General features: G+C 35.7%; 1 protein-coding gene across 2 annotated transcripts in view; it reads left to right on the forward strand.

Moving 5' to 3' along the window:
* Nucleotides 1–19,122, forward strand: part of SH3RF3 (SH3 domain containing ring finger 3) — a 241,542-nt gene that overhangs the window by 150,757 nt on the left and 71,663 nt on the right. Inside the window, exon 4 of one of the 2 annotated variants that reach the window (XM_072414050.1) lies at nt 13,386–13,739. The exons of the other annotated variant lie outside the window; for it this stretch is intronic. Coding sequence (XP_072270151.1) covers nt 13,386–13,739 — 354 coding nt within the window. The remainder of the gene's footprint in view (nt 1–13,385; nt 13,740–19,122) is intronic. 2 annotated transcript variants of the gene reach the window in all.

Genomic DNA, 19,122 nt, shown 5'->3' on the forward strand with positions numbered 1-19,122 from the left:
ATTTTAAATCAACTTTTATGTCCCACATCTCATAATGGTTCTAAATATATAAACATTTGGAAGGAAGCAAAGCCAGGAACTTCTCAGCACCCCCTCATACACTGATCACTATTAAATTCTGCATTTACTGTTTATTCTGTACAAATAATACACTTTTATCAGTGAAGCTGGATGATCCAGCCAACCTGGAATGGATCTGGTCCAGGAAAGTATATCTTCTCCAGAACAGCGCGGGACCCGATGGAAATTAAAATGAAAGTTCCACTTTGAATGGAAAATGTAGCCTATAAAAGTAAACAGTTGCCAGATATAGCAAAACATCCACAGATATCAGAGGTCTAAGGAAATATCTTTTCTATGTAATAAATTAACACTGTAGCCTATTTTGTTATATATCAAAGCTCTTAATGGGCTCTATCTATAAAACAGGCAATCAGATATTCCGTCTAACATTCCCTTGTTGGGATCTTCCAGATCCATGTGTTTCAATGGCAGTATTTGATTCCCACTGGGGAATGTTTAAGGGAATGTCAGATTCCCTGTTTAAATAGGGCCCAATGTGTTATTGGAGTAAGGACCATGTCCTAGTTTTCAGGCCTGGTGTGTGAAAATACAATGGTTTCCCACTAATATCACCTAATATATTTTGTATTCTGCAAATATTACTGTTGAAGGGTATTACTTTTCCCATAGAGGCGCAACAAGTTATCAAGTCATTTACTTTAGTGTCATCCCCTGGACTGATAATATACGGTAATATTTAGTGCTCCATTTTATATTATTCTTTATCAGAAAATATTTAGACTTAATTGTATTTAAAAAGTTTCTTTGATGTATTTAGTTGCAGAAATGTAACATTTACATTGCTCAGCACTATCTTGACATTAGTGATATAATTGAGCTTGTCAACCACAACTCTGAAATAAGTAAGTCTTTTATTGACTTGTCAGACAATAACTTCTGTGATTACTTGTTCAAACTGTCTTTTACCAAAGGTCGTTTTAGTAAATGTCAATTTAAAGGCTCATTTAATCTTTAGAGTGTTCTACTGTTACACGTACAAAGAATTGTATTCATTCTGGCATTGTGGTTTTTGTTGATGAGTGTGCAGGAGGGGTTAAAAAGTCTTAGCTGGCTTTTAAGAACATTTATGGTCCACAATAATTTGAGCCAAAGTGGTGTAATTATTACGGACAAACAGTACTTTATTGATCCGAGAAATGACTTTTTCGTGTTAAGCAATGCTTTGACCGAATATGAAGGGAATCATAGATAAAGGCAGGAATTATTGTTTCTATTTATGTATAAAACCTTAAGATTTAAAATGTTTCCTTGCACATTTACCCCTCCATCAAATGCTGGGAGGTCATTTCTGATGTAGGCATGCCCCCAGAACTACAGAGCTCATTCCCTACACAGTGTGATTAGCATAATTATCCTGGGAAATAAATCATTGTGCTAACATGGAGTAGGACAGGGAGTGGTGGGAGAATAGAAGGAATGCTGCAGGATGGAAAGGCCGTGTTTCAGCACAGAAAAGGCTGTGTGTTGTCAGCCCAAACAGGAAGGTAGGCACATGCTGGATTTCTGGCAGATGAACAGGTATTTGTCTATATTTGCAGCAGTTTGGTAGATATATGTGCATCATTTTAGTGCATAAAACATAGGTAAATATGTATGTATTGTATAGATGTACTGAATGTTTGCTTTTCCATTAGGGAGTCACTGTCATGGGCATTTGATTGAATAGACATATTTTCACTACCTATCTATTTGAAATGCTAGATCCCAAAAAAATCCCAAATGTATTTATGCAAGGCAACTATAGTGTACTGGTCTGTATATGCTATTGCCTTACCTGGTATTGATGCATTATAATAGAGATTCTTTCAGATCAGTAACACAGCAAAAGAGGAAATAAGACAGCAAAATTTGGAATATTGACCCCCTGCCAAATGCTATGCAATTTAGCGACCTAAATACAAAATGCAATCTTTGGGCTGTGAATTGTCATCTTCTCTTTGTTGAGCTTTTGGTCAAGCAATGGTCAAGCCACCAGAGCAAAAAGGGAATTGGATGCTCTTCAAAATCTAGTTCTCAGTTGAATCCAGTTTAATATCACAGTTATGGGATTCAGTTAACATAAAGATTAAGCCAAGGGATTTTCTATTATCTAAAGCATTCAGGCCATATGCCTATGCACAGAACACTAGGCAGAACTAATAATAGAATAATAACAAAACTGGCATACTTGTTAAGAATTAGAGCTTGATCTTATATAAAAATCATTTGTAGGATGAAAACAAATAGAGAAAAAAGGGTCAATGTGACCATTTTGAAACTTGATAAACAGGGTTTTTTAAGTTTAGGTTTGCTTTTAATTTTAGTTTAGAAAGCATGTCCTGTTGTGTCTCTGTAAGCTGAGTAGGGAAGACAGTGATCAAGCGAACAAAACCCTGTTGATGTCTCTTTCCATATGCTCCAGGCTACAAATCTGTCAGTGGGAAAGGTCATTGTTTGTTGCAGTACAAAGTGAGACTGCAAATGTTAGTGGAATAAATAGTAAATAGACATCATTACCTGACACAGATAACCAGAATTTGTATGTTGAATCTCCAACGCTAAGGTTCCAATACACATGCAGAATATCTGTAGAATTATTATTTTTTTAAATCATCTATGACAATTGCTGGATGTATTAATTACCCCTGAACAGTTTTAACTCGGTTATTATTTAGGAAGGATTGCAAATGGGGTTGTTAAATGCTATATCAACACTTGTATTCATCTTTTGGGGCTAGGCAGATCTGGGTAGCTGGAATGTTCCCTGATAATTCAAAGCTTACATATTTCATGTATAACATATGCTTGCAGGAGCGAATGGTTAACCTTTGCTGAAAGCAAACAATCAAGCTGTTACAATATACTTCTGCCTTCACTGAGTTTTTTAAGTTGTACTTTACAGTAAAACCCTTAGAGGGGCAAACTCATGAAAGGTCAAAAAGGTTGCAGCTTGGAAAAGAACATTTTATTTTATGTCTAATAATATTTCTTCCTTATAAAAGTCTATATGTTGTTTTAATTTAAATCTTTAAAAAGAAAAATATGGTTATTACAATCTAAACTCCACACTATACTATGTACTAACTACTATGCTATACACTATTCATATGGATATGAAGAATCCAACTGACATCCAGGCCCACTGAAATAGGGGCAATGTCCACTGCAGCACCACCACATACAGAACTAACCGGAGAACACATACTTGTTGATTATAGCAGAAGCTCACCCTCCATTAAGTTCAGTTTAGCTTTAAAGAGTTCATTTTATGAGTTAGGGTGAATGTAACTTTAGCCAAAAAGGTATTACAAATACAGTACAAGAGGCAATAGGGAAACATAGACAAACACAGATTTGGTGATCTTCTGTGTTCTCTTCCTAAATGATAAAGTCTGTCATGAGAAAGCAAACCCCTACCTTTACCAAGATTACCACATCCAGATAGTGAGACACAATGCAGAACAAAGAACAGTAAGTTCCCCCACCTACTAGATTGTAAGCTCTTCGGGGCAGGGTTCTCTCCTCCTCCTGTATCACTGTCGGTATTAGTCTGTCATTTGCAACCCCTATTTCATGTACAGCGCTGCATAATATGTTGGCGCTATATAAATCCTGTTTAATAATGATAAAGTTGGATCTTGGAAAAGATCACCTGCAGGAAAATCACAGGCTATACTGGTGACCGGTCCTTTGCCCTCTGGTTGTTGTTTTGAATACAGCTTGTTAGCATTAGGTATTGGGATAGTATTTGGTATTAAAGTTAGTTAAGTAAATGACTGTTCCGGTTTGATCATTGTATTTTTTTTTTAGTAATGTTGTGTAATAATTTAGATTGCCACATGGATGACACATACACAAAAAAATTCTGGCACCAAAACTGGTCCAAAAAACAAGCCAAAACAAGTGTTAAATGCCAAAAGATACAATAAGTTCTCAAATCTACCACTTTAGAAAAGTTTTACCTTAAACCAAAGTCTTTAATACCCAAAGTACTCCTAACACAGTAAATTAATTCTGGTATCTTGAGTTATACTCAACTCTTTCAACCTCATCCTGTTATCTGTCACAGTTTAAATATGATCCAGCTGTCATGTTAAACTCCCTGCGCACAAATAAGTGATTTTGTTATTTCATTTTTTAAGGTTTTGGAGCCTAAATATATGAAATGGACAAAAGCCAAACTTTGAAAATGCTTTACAGATCATAAAGTGTGTATGACATTTTGAAGCTTTGGGGAAATGTCAGTTCAGGATTTAATCTAACAACATTTTTTATCATTCTAAATACAATTTCCAGGGACATTTTAATACTTGGCAGGTGCATCTACACATGTCACTTATAGCACTGACTTGGAAGAAATAGTATATTTTATAATCTTCTTTACCATCAAAATGCGACTTGCAGATTTGCTCATAAATCAAGCGTATTGTGTTTTATAATACTCAAGATTATACTGCATGATGTAAAAAAGACATTTAGAGAGCCATACATTCTAAAAGTTACTTTCAAATGTTTTAATTTAGCTGTTTATGTGCCATTGTGAATACCTGTAAGTGGAGGCATACAGAGGGAATTAACAATCTTTCTAATAGCTGATATTTTGACCATACAAATCCAACATCTGATCATGTATGCTGCAGGGGCCTGAGCTGCAGGTTTAACCCCTGACTCAAATGCTTTTATTATTCTGATGAATGGATTATCCAGAGTGCTAAGCGTGTTTAATCTTTTTTTAATGTACTCTAGTATTTGCATACTTCTGGCTTTCAATGAAATACACTCACAAATCGGTGCATTTTCTTGCATTTCTTTTTATTACATTGTAGTAACTTGAATCTGAGCTCCTCTACAAGCAAATATTGGCTAAATACAAAGGGTAATAGTAATTTTAATTGTTGCAGTGCTTTATGTGACATCTGATTTATATCTCTGAAATCTGTTCAGAAATCCGCAATGAAATTGTGCAAAAGTATTCTGTAGTAAAGAATAATCTACAACAACCTACTGGGGTCCCTCTCACAGCTCTGCAATGGATATGTCCAGTACAGTGATGGTGCCTTTTGATTTTTACAAAATAAAAACTGGGTTGGCATAGAAATTTGATGTCTACAAAATGTATATCCTTTGTTGCCATTGAGGAATATATTTAAATAATGGTATTTGTGCCAAGAGTTCAGCTTTATTCTGTATTTTCCACTGTAGACTAACCCTGTAGTATATTTTTGGCACTTGTCAAAGAAAGCATACACACACCAAATGCGTTCATTACAGATTTAGGAATAACAGTTAGATAATAGATAATAACTGTATAAAAGCACTCTCCTCTCTGTCCTTGATAGACTTTATAAATACTATGCAATGAAAATGTGCAACATTGTAAACACAGTAAAAATACAATTGCAAAGGAAATGTGAATGCTGGTTGTTAAATATGACAGCCTCTAAAAGCTGTATGGATTCATTCTTTTGGCTGCTTTTAGGTTTTCCGGACACAATAAAGCTATCTCTCTGGGTCTGTATTTATGAGCAATACACAATGTATTGTCTGATTAATGGATAAAACGGGACATATAACATCCGTGGTAGCTGTTGTGACGGCTCTGTGTGCTTTTTCATTTGTGTTATTTAGTTAGTGAATGATGACACACATTTTCCAGCACATGCTGTTTCGGCATAAAACATTCTTTCATTCCCACGATACAGATGAAATCATTGTCAGGATAAAGTAGAGAATTGGTTCACTACAAAAGTTCTTATGAAACATGCCAATAACTCGGTAACTGCTGACAGCTTAAAACATAAAGAAAAACATATTTGTGAATAATGATTGTCATGAGTTTGTTTGGGCCACCAGTGTTGGGCATGGCTTATTCCAAAGCTCACCAAGGAGTACCTGCATTTCAGTGGGTGACACTCATAGGTCATGGTTCGTGCCGTGAGGATTGAGAAGAAATTAGATGCACTATGTTACTGAACCTGTAAACCCAAAAGGAATCTCATATGCTCATTGGGAAAAAAGGTTCTGTATAAAAGTTCTCCAGTATGAATATGGGGAAATTAAATTAACAGAATATTTAAGATTGAAAGGCAAACTTCAACAAACAGTAATAGGTATAGACATGTATTTAATTCAGGTCAGTAAAAGGTCCATGGGTACAAGTGAATTTTCACTTCCCAAGTAAAATGTTCAGAGTAGCGGAATCAAGAGCTTGATTTACAAGCATAGCATAGTAATATTTAATAATATTCATAACCTCAAGGCCTTTTTATCATCTATATTAATTTATAAAAATGTGTGCTTTTTAAGGTATTCCAAGTCTGAAGCCATGTCACCATTTTCAAAACCAAGATATTTTAATTATGATAATCCAACCTAACCCTGTAATGTAATACTTGCTCTAAGACTAATAAGACCCTTTGAGTGACATGTGATTGAAGAATGCTTTCCAGGGTTTAGGAAGCTTAAGGTAATTTTTTTGTTTTGAACAGAGTGTGCAAGTTTAAGCACTGTCAGGTTTTATTGCTGTCATGCATTGCTTATTGGATTCACCCTATTTGGCCTAGTGGCCATTGTTCCTGGGACATAAAGTGATGTTTTTTCCCAAATTTTACATTTGTCATGAGCATAGGGTATTATTTCCAAAAAGCACATTTGTTCTGGTGACAACTTTCTAAATAAAGGGGTCCCCTCACCTGAAAGGGATAACTTCTTTGTTCCTGTCTCTAAGGGCAGATTCACACGTGCCAATACATGGCGAGATTCCGCACAGCTCAAATACTTGCACAGGAGCCCTGGTAAAGAACTAGAGTTTGCACATGTGACACCTGTACATTCCCTATGGGGCTGCGGCATGCAGTGTTTCCCTGAGAGGCAGCATTTCTGGCATGAGGAAGCTGTAAATGCACAGCAATAAGCCAGAAAAAAAGTTATTCTACTAAAAAGTTCACGACTTCTGAAATAATTCCAGCATATATAACTGATCTCTCTGTAGAGGTCCCCTGTTGACTTAGATAGGGTTCACTCCTGTGCTGAGTGTTAATAGTGTGCTAGTGTGATACCTTCATTGGGTGAATAGCACCACAACACACTAATGCATGCAATACACAAGTGTGATCCCGGCCTTAGACCTATAGCTCTGCAATCAGCAAAGCTTGTTAAGCAGATTGGAGAGCCTTACCTCTGGTTTATAGGTGCTTAGGGTTTCACACAATTATCAGGAGTCATTTTTCTGTAGCATACTGGCAGGGAACAGTCTTTTTCTGCTTAGGCTGTGTCTGGCTTTTCCAAGGAAATTGAACTGTTAGACTTTGCACCCAATTTATTTTGAAGCATTTCAAATATATGTAGCTGATTTTAGATGAAAGTTTATTGTGATTATTATTTTTATTATTATTATTAAACAGGATTTATATAGCGCCAACATATTACGCAGCGCTGTACATTAAATAGGGATTGCAAATGACAGACTAATACAGACAGTGATACAGGAGGAGAGAACCCTGCCCCGAAGAGCTTACAATCTAGTAGGTGGGGGAATTTCACACACAATAGGATGGGAGATAAGTAGTGGTGGTTTCAAAAGACAGAAGAAGATTGGTAGGCAAGTTTATTTATAACCTCAGTTATTACTAAAACTGTTTTAAAGATATCTGCCTAATAGCAGCACCCTTTACTCAGTGGAATTTTCTTAATAGTGTCAAGGCAATCACTGTTCAGAAAATCTCTCAACTCTTTGGTGGAGTAAAGTACAATGAAGGCCTGTCATGTTTAGTCCATGCTGTACAATGCTGGCTTAGTCCATTGTCAGAAACCTATTGAAGAGCAATGAGTTTCTTAGGCTGGGCTGCATTGTTCTTAATAATAATAACTGAACAGCTATCAAGGAAGGATAGCATCACCGATACAGCTAAAAGAGCTTATTGGGATGACCTTTATCAAGATATATGAATGGGATTTTCACTTTATATCTGAAAGGCTTTTAAAAGTAAAGCCTTGCTGACAATTCTAACCCAACTCTTCTAAATATTCTTGCTGTCTGACTGTCATGCTGGTTCATTGCTCTCAGGCATTGCTACTTGCTTGCTTTGAGATAATAATTCAGTAAGTACCAAAGCCAGATGCAGCCAGACAGTTTAGAAAATCCTCTTCTAATATTTCTGTTAGCCTTACAACTTGACAAACTTTGGACATATAAGATATATAGAAGATATATATCCAGTACCAGCCATGGATCCTCTAGAGTTGAAAATGTAATATGAACAATTCTGGATTACTGGGTTTATTCAGATACAATGTATAGTTTTAGCAGCAAAGTTACTGTGTATTGCTTGATGGGTAGAAGACTTAAACCAGGTATCACACAAAGACTGATACAATGTAATAGGCATATCATGTACAGCACATCCCAAGCCATATCTGTACAACTATCATATGTATAAGTTCATTTGACAAATAAAAATGACTACTTTATTCATCTGCTGTGCTTTGGTCTGCTTACTGATTAACACTAAAAAGCCAGCAGCCCTGTGCAAAATTGATTAAATTGACCTCCCCCCAACTCCACAAGCCTCCACCCAGATCTCTATCTTTATTTTCCCCTCTCTTATCTCCTCTTTTTTGCCATTCTTTTCTATCTATCTCTTTCTACCCCTCCCCTATTTCTTCCCCTTTTTTCTTCTGTCCAGGGGGCTTTTTGCAGCTGCACATGCTACACCTCGATATGTCTGCTCCTGCTATAGCTATTATGTGCCAGTTATTCAGTGAAAGGGCCCACCTTGTATACATATCAGTTAATTTGATCATTGACATACAATACCTTGTTTACTTTTAGGCATAAGTTTAATATTTCTAATATATTTTTACATAAACCAGCAATAATATATTAGCAATACATTTTGCCCTTGAAGTTATGCTTAATTTTTTTTATGCATTGTAATATTGTTGGGATGATCAGGATTTCAAGTTCCAGTCAGGAAGTTTGGCAGTAAGTTTGAAAATTACCACCCAGGAGTACTTAACCACATGGCTGATATCTGAACTTTAGTGTTAGGCAAATACAGCAGCAGTTTTAATTCTCTTAAAAGATGAATAAAGCTGTCAGTTGTATGGACCACTATCAATGTTAAATGGTTTGTCCAAACCCATCTAAATGAAACTTTTGGTGTACAGCTTGGCCTGTTAAGTAAAAAATACATTTTCTAGTAGGATCAACTTATTATAAAACAATGTTACACAAAGAAGTCCGAAAAAAACAAAAACGTCTGTGTGAAGATTATCAATGTATTTTTTTATAGCTTTACTTTATAAGTTACGATTTTTAATTCAATAAGCCATCGGGCCTCTGTTGCTGTTATCTGCAGTTCATGCTTTTGTAGGGTGCATTCAGTTTCCAAGAGGTTTCGTAACACATTATGGTGATAATAAAACTGATCACCACTTGGTGAATATGGAGATCACTGCTGGAAGTGGCAATAATCAGGCTAAAAAAACGGACAAACTTTTCAGCCTAATAACAGTTTAAAAATAGGGTGTAATTGTAAAGAAAAATGGTGTAATTTGTAAAGAAATAATGTAGTTTGGTGAACAGCATGCTGCATGATAAATGATCCCAAAGATAACAATTTACCATGTTTCCTTTGAGAAATTGCTAAAAATATATTTTCAGATTTCTTACTGCAATAATTTCAAATGTAATGTAATAACACGAAGGCTTTCTATAGTGCAGATTTTACTTTAAATCAATAAAAAACATGAGCGTAGTTCAGGTAAGATGATAAATCAGCTCTCAGAGTGACATGAATTTCATTGATTTACAAAAGATCTGTTTCCTTAGAATTATAGATAATATTATGTGCCCAATAAATCTACAGGGTTTCTACTGGCTACATCAGTTGAACGTGGAACTACATTCCATCCTGCTGTTTCTAGATGAGAAAAATTATTTCCCGAAAACTTTAGGCAGCATAGATGGGTGCATCTTGTAAAAACGACCATGTTTTCCAGAATTGCAGGATATCAGAACCCTCATTTTTGTGTCAGAGAGAAGAATAGTCCCAAATGGTGATTCCTTAAAATGACCATAATAACCCTTTACAGTGTGGGGGATGGAAATAGTAGATCTGAGTTTGCAATGGCCTAGCACATCTAGGACAGCTGTGCTTATGACATCGGAACCTTTATTTCTTTATACCTGACTTAATTAAAAGCCATTAAGGGTTCCTAAAATTTTGTAATGCAACCAATAATTATAAATCTGTTGTTCCCACAATAAACCACCCACCAGGGATGATATCAAACACGATAAAGAGTTTATAAATCCTAATCACAGAATGCTCACTAGACAAAACGTTATAACATCATATCAATTGTAACCTAGAGGGACTTACCTGACATAGCTCAATGCATTTAGATAGCAATCTATACGCTTTAATAGTGTTCAGTTTGGCCTTTAATCCAACACATACTTGTAAAAAAATCTCTCATTGATACATTAGGGAAAAAATTAATTACCTAGCCTGCCCACGGTATGTTTGATCCTCAACAATTCACTATCAATGAATTTTAACAGAATTCAGTAGGCGTGTATTCCTAGGTGTCAGCAATATGCTGTTTTGCTGTTTACTTGATCATTAGATCTAAAAGCTAGGACAAGTGATAAAATAGTCCCAATCACACAGTAATCACCATAGCAATTCGAAATATATACATGAAAGCAGTTCAAACATAATTTACATTTTAGTTCAATTTTAGCAAATCTAGGTGAAGCCAAAATTACAGCATTCAGTTTTCTAGAAGATTACAACTAAGGTTTCTACAAAATATTCCACCCATGGTAAAGCTCAAGCTATTTAGGGTACCCACTGACTGGAAAATGGGCTCAAATCAATCTCATTGTAGTGAACTCTGGGTGGACTAATTGAATCTGAACTGGGGTCCTACTGTTAAAATTACTGACTGGCCAGGGTATATCCCACTAGACGGTAGCTGAGATATAGATAAAGATTGTCACTGTTGTAGGTAGTTTAAAATCTTTTTATACCATTATAACTAACCTGTACTTCACAAGAGATAAGCATTGTTTGTACCTGGACACAGAATATTAAACCTTAATCAAGGTAAATGGTACACTCAAATACATCGGGAATAACTCAAAAAAATATGATCATACTTTTATAGTTTTCCAGGACTATGTTAAAAATTATAATTTCAAGCACAACCTATATTAACAAAAATGTTGGAATATGACATATGTGAAACCTTTTGCTTGTATAGAACGCTTGAATCTTGTCCGTGCATTTCTTTTTCTTTATGTCTTGGCCTTTTGTCCTTCCCACAGCCTTCAGATGATGTCCGATGTAATCAAACATTAAAATGTTTGTTGGTTATTATTATATTGCAGCTCCATTCAAGTCTGACTCTACATTTCTATCCTGCATTTACCTATAGTCTGACACATTTCTCCTTAAAACCTGTTTTGCAGTTCAGTTTTAAACCTTTCCTGGCATGGTCATGTATTGTTGTTGTCCTGATCTGACGTTCTGTTTTCTAGACAAAAAGTACATATGTTTTACAATATTTTTCCTGTGCTTTGCTTCTTATACCCTTTGACTGGTAGTTTTAAGCTTTGTGGTTATTTTCTGTTTGATGTTATAAATATATTTCTCTGCATGTTGCCTATGTGCTTTAGACAGTGGTTAGGTGCTAACTGTGTAGATGCCGTTAGACCTCACTTGCTCTTGACTCTACCATGCCTAATAACTCGTATGTGATATGTACAAACATATGTTCAGGAACTGCTACATACAAGTTGAACAATGTCAATAGAGAATAAATCTAAATTGGTTAATATTCCACTGGGTGAAACATTTCTTTGTTTGTCTCCTGTTTCTTTGTGTTGCCAGAGTCTCCTACCTTATTTTTCAGGTTCCTAACAGTACATATCCAGTATTTTTTTAAATCCTTGTCATAATGGTCAGGAATTTTTAAACCGTATGTAGGTGTTTTAACCTATGTCTTCATTATTCCTCAGCTTTTACTTCCTTGGTTTCTTCTTGTCTGCATTTCCTAAAAATGACTGTCCTGTGTTTTTGGCAAGTTTGGCTGACAGCTATGACTTGTTGCTGAATTTGACACAACATTGTGGTTCAATATCATGCTGCCTCAAAAATATAACATCATATCGGTTAGCATTAACTGTACGTTAAAAGGTAATGAACATATTCTTTTTTAAGCTATGTCTCTACAGAGAAACCATTATAGGGTACCATGCTCTTCCTGTCACACCAGCATGGGGGAAACAGTCTATTTTATATAAATTTACGCTTTTATTAGCATTTTTAGAAGCTTATCATTCTCCTCTACTTACCTGACATTGGCTGAAATTCCCAAGGGCAATAAAAAGGTTAGTGTGTTGTAATGCCTGCTTGGCATTTACCTTGATTAGAATGTCAAACACCGCATAATATATAGATATTGCTAGTGTTCTGTTAAAGGGTCAGTCTAACCAATATTTATATTTCAGCTTTTGGTTAAGTCATCATTATCACGTATTTTTATGGTCAACCTATTACACAGAACTTAACATTGTTTAAGATCATGTTACTAACTGCCCCTCAGAGGAACTCACAATTTAATGTCCCTGTGACAGTCATAAGCTAATGACTCTACCATTGTCTGAAGCCAGTTTTTGGGCGAAGCAAATAAACTTCATGGTATGTTTCTAGGTTTTGGGAGGAAACCCACACAAACTCAGGGAGAACTAACTAATTCCATGCAGATAATTACCTGGCCAAGATACAAACCAAAGACCTGAGTGCTTCAAAGGCAAGAGTGCTACCCACTCAACTACTGTCCATTAAACATCTTGTTGTTGAAATATGCACAAGAATGTTCAAAGAAATTATACATTCAGTATTTAGAACGCAGTTTCAGGCATCAGTGATGTGTTTATTTTAGGTGACTTGTCCTTTAATTGATTTTGTCTAGAATACATGTTCAGATAAAGAGCACTCATGCATATAATATTTGTATGTTTTTGAAAGGACAGACAAAATGCTCAAATGCAGGAAAATGTATAAGTTTTAAAATGTAGAGGTTATTTTTATAACATAACCAATGACCATGGCACTGTGTCTGTTTCGTTGTTCTAATCTGTATCTTCATTCATCAGAGAGTGTATTATTTGTACTTTTTCCTTACAAAGCCTTTAAGCTATCTGTGTTACTTTCAGCTAAAAGGACAGAAACAAGCAACAAGATGCAACATGACAGCCATTTAATATATATTCTTTTTTCTTCCCCTTAATGTCCCCTTTCTACACTCAGCTGAACGAGGCAGCCAAACAACTCATTGAGAAGGACAAGACAAGCATTCCTACAGCACCAGGCTATGAGGTCCCTGTCTCACTTGATGCCAACATGGTAGTCAGGTTGACCTCAAGTCCTCCTTTAAACAATACCGGAGCTGTCAGTGCCAACCAGAGGCATATGGACATCAAGAAGAATGCCAAGAAACGCCACTCCTTCACAGCCCTCAGTATGACGCACAAATCCTCCCATGCCATGAATAACAGGCATTCCATGGAAATTAGTGCTCCAGTATTGATCAGTTCTAGTGATCCGCGCGCTGCTGCCAGAATCGGAGGCGTGGCTCAACTTTCATCCAGTGCTCCACTACAGGTAACTGTTTATACAGAGCCACATGAGGGCAATAGTCTAAATACAGAACCCATGTAGATGGCATCTGGAGAAACTGAGTTCATGAGTCATTCTCTAAACTGATGAACTTTGTGATGACATGTATGCTTCAATACATGTGCCAATATTGGGCATTGCCTATATGCTGCTTTGTTTACTAATCCCAATCTGACATATCTAATTTTCTAATCTGTAACTAAATTTGTGTTGCCCCCATTTGGACAGCATACCTAGGATCACACTTCATGTGGCCAGATTTATAGTGCGGGAGGGGAGAATGTTTATGTGTCCCATAACAACCTATCAAATTCCCATTCAATTTACCCTCGCCATGAAGTAAGACCTTGGAAATTTGATTGGTGGCTGTGGGCAACACATATACTTTTTCTTCTTCCTAATTTTATAAATCAGCCTCAGTATACTGTAGATGCACCTTGTTATTCATGGCTTTTGGAAGGTTAGTTGGCATGATAGTTAATTTTTAATGTTTGCATATTAACATGCTAAGCTTTGGAATAACTCCATATTTATGATCGTAATCTCTTTTTAAAACATTTGCATCTCTGAGTAGTTTATACTTAACCCTTCGTGTCTTTATCCCAGTTACCAACATAGTACTAAAAGCAGTTTTGAATGTAACTAACTCCTTTTTTTCCTTTAACCTTTTGCATTTGAAAGTGTATTGGATCTTCATCGGTGTCTAACAAACCTATAGCATGAACCTACTACTATCTGGAACTTGCTAATACTTTTATTGTGTGAAAAGCTGCTTTATTATACATTCTTCAAAATGTCATTATATTTAAAAAATGTTTAAAATAAATCACATACTGTAATATCAGGGTATTGTCTGGCGGGAGATGTCTACGGTTGAGCCTTTCCTATGTCTGCTATTCCCCATGGTGTTAATGATGTCTGGTCTCAGATGGTACATAGTACTTCTATTTCATTCACACTTCACTATTACTGACAGATGCACAGAAGGGTGAAGGGTTACATTTATTCCTCAGGCATTTCATGAATATTGAGGCTTTCTTATTTCTCATTCTGGTCATTTTGTGTCAGTCAGATTATCATACGATGACATCTGGAGCAATGCACCACTGTGTTCTTGGTCATTGTTTAATTTTATTAGTATGATTGTATGTTCCAATAAGTTGTAAATATTTTATATTCACTTCAGGTAAACTGAACTGGGCCTATAACAAATGCAAGCATCGGTTTTCCTGCTATTTAATCAAGTTCAGTTCAGCTGAATCTATAGCTAATTGTTATATTAACCTTGTCAAATAAGCAATTTTATGGCAGATTTGTAGCAAAATTTCCCATTCAGTCTGTAACTGTACGAAGCTGATGTAGTAACTGGACATAGTACATGTCAATGCAGCTACAGATTGCTTATGTGATGTCAAAATCAACTATATTTTATAATATGGGATTCTACTGAAGCTGATATTTCTTAGGTCAGACTGCTGCTTTTTTTTATCTAGCCTCAAGAAACAGTGTTCTATGCAAGAGTGGAGATCCTCATGGAGTGTTGTTTGGAGGCTTTGTTTGCAAGTTATTTTACATTGTATACCCATTTCTCTCTTCTGCTTTCTAGGATTGGGAAATTCAAATTGTATTTAATAATAATATTGTTGTTTCCTGAAGCAAAGCATTTTAGGACTTATGTTATATACACACACGTCGGATGATTCTCTTCCAATTATCGCCTCAGGGCTAGTATCCGACAAGATTATGACGTGTACAATGGCCGTCCGACATCATTCATGGATCTATCCTGGCAGATCCACAAACGACAAACCACTACAATAAAAGTTAAAGGGGAGAGAGCGCAGTGGGGTGCCACTTGCTCGTTTCCCCCCTCCTCTCTCCATAGAGCAGAACAGCGCTGTATGTACAGTCCTCATTCATGCATCTTTCAGTCCTTTCAGATCCTTTCCAACCATAAAAATCCAACATGTGTAGGTGACCTAAGAGTTATGTAAAAAAATAAATAAATAAATAAGTGCTGTTTGTTCAATGGACCACAGAGAGCTCCAAATCTTTTCCAATACCAAAGCTTTCTTTGCTCCAATGGATAGAATAAATGAAAGACGGTCCTATGACCTGCTACCCTCCAATCATGGAGGTCTCTCTTCTTTATCTTGCATGCATACTGTGGCTCAAGCTTGAGGAATGTGGGGGACCATGCTGTGCACAACGAAGCACAGTGTAAAGGAGATTGGATGGTAATATCTGCTTTCTGTTTTAATTGTGCCCTTAATTTGTATTTTTAGGTCACCGTAATTAGCAATTCCATTTATTTGTTCAATATGAAGATATCTAGTCATTATTTTAATGATTCATATAGTTCTGTCATATTCTGTCTCACTTTACATGCAACACCAAACTATTAGCATTTTAACCTAATTTTAAGGTGAAAGCCAATGTGTTTACTGGTATATATGGATTGTAGGAAGTAATTGTATACACTTATACCAGCTGCTATATCCATTTCATTTTAGGGCTCACTAAAATGATCATACACCTCATAATTTGCACAATGTAGCAAATTCAAAAACATTAAAGCAAAATTGTGTAAACCTATAGTTCTGCATATTTGAAACACATTTATTAAAATGTTTTATTTGAATCTTAACATCACTTAAAAACATTAGAACCACCCTGTATGGCCATACTCTTTGAGACACCCAAGTCTTACATATTATAAAAATATACCTTTTACAAAATGTAGGCATAGTGATACTGATTTTTATTTTTATTATTATTATTATTATTATTAATAATAATAATAATAATAATAATAATAATAAACAGTATTTATATAGTGTCAACATATTACGCAGCGCAGTACATTAAATAAGGATAACAACCCATTCAGCTGTTTTTGTTCCCTTTGCCAGCATATGCTAGAATGCTTATAAAAATAATTTGTATCTTTGGTACAAAATGTTCTTCCCTTCAATATACACTTATAAACTGAAACTCCTTGTTCTGGATTGCTATTAATGACAACACTAAATCCAATGAGAACCATTTAGGCTAGTGGTTGGTGTATTCATATATTCAATTGTACTCTACTAAAAAAAAACTAGTTTATAAAGATGTAAGGACCGCTGAAAATTGTCTTTGCTAAATAATTTTAATTATACCTTGGATGTTAAATGCCTGTCAGACAAAATAATCTGAATTGAAATTAGAATTTATTCATTCTTAAATGAAGTGTAGCAGAATGAAATGCAGTTACAGTCCCCTCAATATTTACTCAAGCGGCTGAATGCACATACGTAATGAGGTCGCTTTTTATCCCAGTTGCATGGACATCTTGAGTTTAAACATGTGAGGTATTTTAATATGTGGCAAGCTATTTACCAAGGTAACTGCGCAAATTGCATCTGACATCTCAAACGTGAGCAGAGAGAAAGATTCTGAAAAGGAGGAGGAGGCTTTTCAAAGTACTAGTCACATTAATTCTGCAAATGCATCAATACATCTGTTCTGTGTGATATCTTTTAATGGAATAACGACATTGACAAGCTCTACTGAGCTAATCTCCTTTTAGCAGGGCAGAGATATGCTTCCAATTTTAAATACTCTTTACCTGACGTGAGAACAACAAATACTTGGATGAGAAAAAAAAATAACTTTTAATTTTTACATTACGTAAAACTACAGTACCTGTTAAGGGGATACTCACTGGTAAAAGGAAGCATAAAATGGGATTACCGAGGTTGCCTGAGGTGGGAAAATGACAATGTGATGCTAAGTATTTGAAGATTAAAGTGTTTTGTAGGTTGAAACTCATGGATATGAGACAGTGAGTGCTTACATCAAGTACCTCTGTCAGATAATAGATAAAGATACTTTTAACACCCCATTGAATACATGGATGTATATCCATGCACTGGTGAGATGTGCCTCATTCTAATTGTTAAGACAACCATGGAGCAACTGGCATGAAAGGTTGTCTAATAAACACCTCGGCTGCCCAATATAAGCAAACTTCTCTGTTGAGAGATGTAAATAAGGAAGCAACCTGCAGTGAGAGAAATACAGGGGGCTGCCACAAAGCTAGCTGCATAGCAGTCTCTGTCTTCAGTACGTTTTAACTCAATGGAGTACTAAAGTAATATAGGCTTTTCACTAAATAATGTGAACTATCTTCCATTCTCATTACTACCCAGTGGTAGTTTCATTGTTTATAAATTGGTTTGATTGTTTATTTTGCTTAGAATTTCTGCACATTTGCTTTAAATTGGATATAGTTTGGTAATAATTCCAACTAAGGGATTGGATTGGCATGGGCTTAAAAAACTCAAGCCTAAAATGATTGTTTGTTTAAAAGGGGAATTAAGGGATTTTTAAAAATCCCCACCTCCCCTAGAAGGAAGGACTGCACATAAAATAAAAAGAAATCTCACTGCAAAAAAGGGTCACATTAACATATTTATATAAACAGTATTTATAAATCACCAACATATTATGCAGCGCTGTACATTTAATGGGAGTTGCCAATGCCAAACAAAATACAAACAATGACGCCAGAGGAGAAAAGGACCCTGCCCAAAAGAGCTTACATTCTTATTCCCTTCCCCAGTCCTCTAGAGAAAAAAGTTTTCTTGCAGCCTGTATCCCAATTGGAGAGATTTCCTATTGCTTCCTACCCTAGTGCGAAAAAAAAAACCTAATAGAGGATCTAGCTTTTACAAATAATGCACAACTAAAAAATACATATTGTTCAGAATTTTGAACCCATATAAAAAAGAAAAAACCAAAGCCAAAGAAGAAAAAAAACAACCTTTTCAGCAAGAGGATCGCATGAGTTATGATCATCAGTGGTATCTAATACTTCTACCTGAGTTAGATACCTAATCCCCAAATGCAATTTTCTCCTTACTTCTAAATCATGCAGGGCACATGAGTGGTTTCCAAGCTATACGTTTCCTCCTTTCATGTTAACAGTGATTTTACAGAACTCACAATCCTAAGGACTGCATTCTTAGTAATCATGTATGAGGTCTGAACCTCCAATGATTCGCCTACAGTACATTACTATGGAATGACCCTCATAAAGGTAATATAAATACCAACTGTTTTGTAATTTCCATAGACATACTTTCTAAATGAGTAACAATAAATCCAGCAAAACTATGTTTTAGTAATGTTAGGGTAATCAGGCCTACAAACTGTCTAGCTAGACTACCCAAAAGAAGATTTTGTTTGTTTTTGGAGCTTCCACCTGGCTTTACTAGAACTGCGGCTGCCATGGTTGTAGCTGCCTGAATGCTGAATATTTTCCTGGAAGCCACCTTCATTTATATATAATTCATTCACACTAAGCAGATAGAAGGCTTTAAAG

Source organism: Pyxicephalus adspersus, chromosome 1 (genome assembly GCF_032062135.1).
Source record: "Pyxicephalus adspersus chromosome 1, UCB_Pads_2.0, whole genome shotgun sequence".
Classification (NCBI taxonomy): Eukaryota; Metazoa; Chordata; class Amphibia; order Anura; family Pyxicephalidae; genus Pyxicephalus; species Pyxicephalus adspersus.